Source organism: Antedon mediterranea, chromosome 7 (assembly GCF_964355755.1).
Source record: "Antedon mediterranea chromosome 7, ecAntMedi1.1, whole genome shotgun sequence".
NCBI lineage: Eukaryota > Metazoa > Echinodermata > Crinoidea > Comatulida > Antedonidae > Antedon > Antedon mediterranea.
In genome coordinates, this window is record NC_092676.1 from 20,316,178 (window position 1) to 20,322,888 (window position 6,711).

The following is a 6,711-nucleotide window of genomic DNA, read 5'->3' on the forward strand; positions in this document are numbered from 1 at the left end:
GGCTTTTATAGCGTACAATTTCAATCAGCTTATTTTTCATAATTCGTTTGCATGAATTCACTCACTTATTATCAAATCATCGCATCTATCATTTCTATCAAACCACCGTCCCAACTGACATGTTCATAATAATCATTTACGACTATCTGAGTGAAAGAAAAAGGAAAGAATTAGTAGGCAGGGAATTTTAAACGGGGGGAACGCTAAAAATATTTAGATACTATTGTTAGTAAGTGTAACTTGTTTTTTTCATTTTTCACTGCAAAACCTTGGATTAGATAGCAAAACTAAATTTCATCTGTACATTTTCTTTCGATTATTGTAGCACTATTTTTAATTCACTAAATGTTTAACCATCAGTTGTCATTTGCTTGTTGCCCTTTCCCTGTAAATACCGATCATTCATTTACCTTTTATTTTAACCTTTTTTTGTAACACATTTTTGCCCTTTTGCCATGTTTGTTTGTGTTCGTTGTTTTTCGTCTTCTGGTTCTTTAAAAAAAAAATCTATATATATATATTTACAAATATTGTATTTTTTAATGCATCCTGTTATTTGCCTTTGGCTGTTGGATGTGAATGTGTATTTGTGAATTAAAGTGAATGATCTTTCAAAAATAGATAAAAAAAAAACTGTAGGCCTAGGGCTAGGCCTAGTTCATATAATTCCATTCAAACGGGAACCCATGCCTCTTTAAACATCTTTATTTCCGTAGGCCACATCCAGTGACATGTTCGTTATGGGGTAAAATTGCGTTGAAAAAAACACAAGATACATGTTGGAGGTTGGAGCACAATAGGTATGGACATTTATTGAATATTCTGTATTATTAAATTGTTATTGCACACGAACGACGTTGATGGCAGTATCTACAAAATGTTTACACAGCAAACAAACAATTCTCTGTACCAAGATAAAAATCAAATTAATAAAATAAATCCTAAATTAAAAGGACAGGTTATTCATCCATATTCTAGATAAATATCAACCTTTGAAAAAATGTTTTCATTGGTATTAAAAATATTATAAAACTATAAATAATATAATTTATATTTTAGATAAATAACAGATTACAGTATAAAAATACTACACATAAGTAACCAAGTTAAAATTAGAAACAAAGTCCAAAATATTAAAGAAAAGAAAATTAATGTTTAAATAATAAATATCTATGATATCAAAGTAATCGTTTATAAATTAATTAAGTGACCGCACAATTTGTTTTGTGCCTGTTAATTTATAATATATATTAGAAAACCACACTTTCTTGTCTTAAAGCCTCTGAAAATGAAAAAAAATATTGTCCAATAATATAATTTCTAAAGTAAAAAATTGAAAATTAATATAAAATTTTCTTCACACAAACAAAAGCTCATTATCAAATCAAATGTAACAAGTAACAAAATTGTAAAAACTGTAATAAAACTGCAAAACTGTACAATAGCAAGTCTTTCTAGATATCTTGCTTTGAAACTGAAGATGTAAAAACAAATTCTTCACAATCATATATTAATGACTGCAATTATTTCTATTTTTTTGGGGGGGGGAGGGGGGGGGGAATGCCACCTCATTTTACCTTTAATATGTGAATTTGTTAAGTACTTTTGTGTCTATTTCATTTATTGCTAGATTTAAACGAACACGACCATAGAAGTAGCTAGGCTAGGCTAGGCCCGGCCCGGCCCGGCTGTGCTAGGCTAGGTGGCAGATCCAGGAATTGTACAGGGGTATGTAGCTCTATGAATAAATTAATACATTTTTTTTCTGAATTGATGTGTAAAGTTGATAAAATAATAGAATAGGTAAACTGTTTCTATTCTGAAACATATATAAAGGTGGGATTAAAAGGAAATGGTGTGACTTATATTTTATACCTGAAATGGGCTTATACCAGAAGATGGGCTTATACCAGAAGATGGAATTATACCAGAAGATGGGCTTATACCAGAAGATGGGGTTATATCAGAAGATGGGATTGTACCTGAAGATGGGCTTATACCAGAAGATGGCCTTATACCTAAAGATGGGTTTATGCAGGAGAGGGAATTGTACTTTAAAATTATAATAAATAGTTTTATTAACAAAGTTTATAAAACAAATTTATAAAAATATTATTTCTTAACCTATTCTATAAAAAATTCATAAATAAAATCATATAAAATTTAATATAAAATATAGAGCAAAATCTAATGACATAAATGTAAATATTTAAATGCTTAGAAAGAATACCGCTGCAAAGATTATCTTTTAAAAATATGGATTGTAATAATTTGATATATGTTGCACATGGATACAAAAACTACTTTGAAAGTAGCTTTGTGTCAAGGACAAATGTCTGGCCAATTATAAATAAAGAAGATAAATAAATTTAAGAAAATTTAACATTGAATACAAAAGTCAAACCGATGACACCGAAGATAAAAGAGCAAGCAATGTACGATGTTGTCGTTCCTGTCAATTCCACAATGACGCCGAAAAGAAATGACGCAACCACTTCCGCAAGGAAATATGCTCCATCAAGTAAGGCAATATCCGTACCTTTACGATTTAAAAGTTTCGACGTATCAACATCGGGAAAAAAAACCTACGAAAAAAAAAATTGAAATAAGAGAATATCATACTAAAGGTTTTAAACTGTAGTCTGGATTGATATGACATTAGAGAGCTTCGATTTGGAGAATTCATTGTGCGCATGTAGAGAAGTTGGAACATGTTTCCTAACGCAATTTCTTAGTGGTTTATAGGTCTGTCAAATCTTTCGTCACGAGTTGCTGAAATCAAACACTCCTTTTTGTACAAGGAGTGTTCTGTTTTGAATATACCCTTTCCAGTTTTATTTAAGTGACTTGCACTAAGTGGATCACCTATTGTGTTTGTAATTAAACCAAAGAGCTTACCTCTGGCTGTTCGTGATACATGGTTAAAACTGTGTAGGGTAGAGTAGTAACAACAACATTACCAAATCCAGTTAACGAAGCTAAGAAAATAACCACAGCAATGTTATCCAAGAATAAGATGAAGAAAGTTGCCATTGTAAACATGGCCATACCGAATACATAAACTGCTTTAGATCCAAACATGTTGATTACATATTCCAGGGATGCCGAGAATATCATGGAAGTCACACTGTTGAGAAGTAAACCCCAACTGCCCATACGAATACCTAAAAAAAAAGTTTTTTTTTTTAAATTTTGGTTTTTAATTTTTTAATGTTTAATTATTATTTTGTTTTTAATTCAAAGTTAATAGTGTAAAGGGTCTTTCACGCCTATTCCGGCATGGTTACGGTCCAGCACCGGCAAATCAAATTGAACGTCAATGTTTCGTTGTCACACGGCTATACGTTAACAATTGCCATATAGCCACGTGTAGTATAAAAAAACATTGATGTTCGCTTTGATTTGTTGTCATCAGACCGGAACCGTGCAAGAACAGAAACGTGAAAAAAGGTTTTTTTTTACCTTCTTCATATAGATGATTATTAGCTGATTCCTTGGCAGCATCAGGGTTGCCATGATAGAGAGATTCTCCCATAAAATCTGTAAAGTACAGGCGGAAGCCCATGATGCCAATACAGGTAAATAGATCAGCATACCACAACTTCTTAAAGTTCACAGGCATAGAGGTATATGAATTATATGTGTCAAAAATGGTTATCTTGGTAATTGTCTGAGAAATTGTTTTTATAAATCTGAATACTTTAACTAGAGGTAACAGTAGCAAGGTAAAACATGAATTTAATGTTAAATGTTCATAAAAAGATTTGTGTATAGTATTTGCAGGTGATAACACGTCTGTTTTGTGAGTATCATTCGGTAAAATGTCCAAATTGCTGTCTGCAGTTTTTGTAGAATTTTCTATCGATAGAAGTGCTTGTTGCCTTTCATTTGCTGATGTAACACAGTTCGTATTTAAATTTTCCAATGGCGGATCGATTGCTATACAAATAGAAATAAGCATAGATATAATAAATATAACCACGAGAATAGCAAAAACAGCGAGTTCTTGATCTCCTACGTAAATGCCAAACGAATTATCCATCCAGTTGATTGACGTGATGAGATAACCGAGACATCCACCTAGACTCATCATTAACGAGAACATTGCAAAGCTTCGGTTGTATTGAGCTGCCGTCTTACACGGGTCCGACAACAACGACTCAAGTGGCGTGTAGCACGCTTGTGAACTGAAATCGAGCAGGATGACGGATAAAGCCATTATGCTTAACTCGGCAGAATGCTTGGATATTGGAATTATGTGGGTCATTCCATGCGCTATTTTATTTCCATTAGGAATAAATATAAGTGATAATAAGGTTATTGCACAAAGTAGTAGGATGAACGGTTTTCGTCTACCGAAACTTGAGGTACATTTGTCGCTCATCACGCCCATTACTGGAACACAGAACAGGGCAATGAGTGGTCCTATAGCCATAACAACACTCATGCCACTTTCTGAGAAGCCAGCCTCCAGTAGCATTGGTGGAAGGTAACTGAAGGCTGCTGAGGTGCATAGTTCTAGGCTGCATGTTATTAAGTTTAAAAATATCAAATAGCTTAACCCAAATCTGAGGTCAACCGTCATTGTACTAGAAAACTAGTCAAAGTGACCCATCTTCAGTATTGTCCATTCTTTTTTATTACCTGGAGAACAAAAAAATAGATTTATTACCTTTTAATTGTAGTTTTAAAAAAATGGGGGAAATATACCTCAAATGCAGGATGAAATTTTGTGGATGTTATGTCCATGTAAACATAATGAGAATACAGAATACAGAAATTGATTGGTCCAAAAGGAAAGAGGAAGTTGAAACAATTGACAAAGCTATTGAACAGTGAAAACTGAAACAAAAAGGATGTCTTTGGCCTCAGTATTGCAGTGTGTTATACTTTGAACCATTTTCTAAATCCTTAATCAAATATTTAATATTTGTATTAATAATCTATGATAAACATTATCAAATCAAACTGTGAATTACAAGCTAACACAATGCTGCCGATAAACTATTTTATAGTTAAATATTTGGTCAAGGATTTATTACACTTTCTCTACAAATAAACCTCATCCACTGAGCTTCAGTTTGTATCGATGAGGGGGTTTGGCGAGCAATTTGCAACTGGGTTGTTCTGGGGTGTGTATATCGATATGATTTTTTATGACTTTGTATATTATACTGTATGTATAAAGCTAGGCCTACAGGGAGCAGTCTGCGTGGCGACTAACTAGGCAGGATTTTCAGGCTATCCTCCTGACCTCACCTTGACTACAACTCATGTTCCTAATGCAATGATGGGCTAACTTAACTCTAAGCACAAGCCTTTTGTTAGATCTTACAGTCTAACAAGGTTTCCAATTAGTATAGGTCTATTATAACTGTATAAACATAATTGCTAAAATAAAAGTATTACTAGGCCACTAGGCCTTTTAAGACAGTTTCGCAGATTTGACACATCATTAATGCATACCGAAACATGTTTTTTTCTTTGGTATAATGTAAACATTCAAGACAAAAAGATAAATTTCATGCTTGACTGACCTCAGTGTTGGGCGCCGCGCGCGGCAGAAAGTAATATACGAAACTGCTTGTTGTATGGTGGATATTAATTACCTCCCGTTTTCAAAACAGCACTTAATTAACACCAAAGAATATAATCATCATGATTATATATTCTTTGTTAACACCCTTTCCCTTTAGTGTACGATTGAGATTGAACAGAATGAAAATCATCAAATAAGACCTTTTTACTTTTACAAAACATGGATTGTTTTTCGCGCCGCGGCTCTAGCCAGCTATGTCCCAGGAGGACACATTCATTAATAAGCTGTTTCATAGCGGTAGCTTTAGTATTTAAGGCTGACAGTTTTGCGAATTTGGAAACTCGACTATAATTTATAGGTAGCTGCTGGACCCAAAAAACGTCTGGGAGAAGAAAGTCTATGAAAGCCTTTGCTGATAATACAGTATTATTGAGATGTAGACGGAAATCTGTAAAATCTTGTTCAATAAATAATAACTTCGTTTTTGCTGTCAACCAGGCCGGTATTATAATAAGTCACTGTCAAATAATCATTCGATAATGGTCAAAACTTTATTTTGGCTCTGTCAACATAAAGGGAGGTATTTACAATGACTTTCTTTTGACTGTCAATCTAGGCCAATGTTATAATAATACGTCGTCAGATATTAAATCATTGAAACAGTCCTGGTAAATTTTTTTTTTGGTTATCAGATGCCGTGGGGGGGGGGGGGGGGGGGTCCAATCAATTATCGTCAGAAGGTGAACAATCAGTCTAGGTAGCAGCAGCAGATTATTAGGAACGCCTGCTCCATTAATTAATCCAGAAAAAGGTTTGTACATTATCTATTTGTTTATTAGCCTTCTCCTAACACAATTATATATATTTTTTAAAAAGGTTTTATAAGTGGTTTCAACATTTATGATAGTAATGTCACAGTTCTGTGTCTGGACGCAAGTTCATAGACCTACTAGTTATATTATTCATATTAACTGATACTACTCTTCATTTACCGTAAAGTTCAGTTTTAATGAAATATATAATATAAATTGGCTTCGTAACAATTATTTAGTGTTGAAAAGGTTAGTTTTTTGGTGATAGGTGAAAATGACATGTAACTTCGTAATCAATTTTTTTTTTATAAAGGCCCAATTACACTATGACGATAACGACGGACGATAAATATATAGCAT

General features: G+C 33.2%; 1 protein-coding gene and 1 long non-coding RNA gene across 2 annotated transcripts in view; one reads left to right on the plus strand and one right to left on the minus strand.

The window, feature by feature from the left end:
• The window catches only part of LOC140055088 (uncharacterized), a 59,328-nt gene extending 57,492 nt beyond the window's left edge, over positions 1–1,836 (plus strand). The window contains exons 3-5 of the long non-coding RNA XR_011846619.1: positions 717–800; positions 1,631–1,654; positions 1,703–1,836. This is a non-coding gene — a long non-coding RNA (uncharacterized lncRNA). The remainder of the gene's footprint in view (positions 1–716; positions 801–1,630; positions 1,655–1,702) is intronic.
• Positions 1,837–2,268: 432 nt separating this feature from the next.
• LOC140054635 (solute carrier family 45 member 3-like) lies at positions 2,269–5,284 on the minus strand. The gene is made up of 4 exons (XM_072099703.1): positions 5,260–5,284; positions 3,463–4,644; positions 2,899–3,164; positions 2,269–2,585 (listed from the first exon to the last, which is right to left on the minus strand). The coding sequence occupies exons 2-4, from the start codon at positions 4,583–4,585 to the stop codon at positions 2,370–2,372; spliced, it is 1,605 nt and encodes a 534-aa protein (XP_071955804.1). The 5' UTR covers positions 4,586–4,644; positions 5,260–5,284; the 3' UTR covers positions 2,269–2,369.
• Between the last annotated feature and the right edge of the window lie 1,427 nt (positions 5,285–6,711).

Coding starts and splice junctions, on each gene's coding strand:
- LOC140054635 (XM_072099703.1), bottom strand. CDS start 4,585: ATGACGGTTGACCTCAGATTTGGGTTAAGCTATTTGATATTTTTAAAC. Junction 3,165..3,462: donor TAATCATCTATATGAAGAAG/GTAAAAAAAAAC, acceptor CTTTTTTTTTAG/GTATTCGTATGGGCAGTTGG. Junction 2,586..2,898: donor TGTATCACGAACAGCCAGAG/GTAAGCTCTTTG, acceptor TTTTTTTCGTAG/GTTTTTTTTCCCGATGTTGA.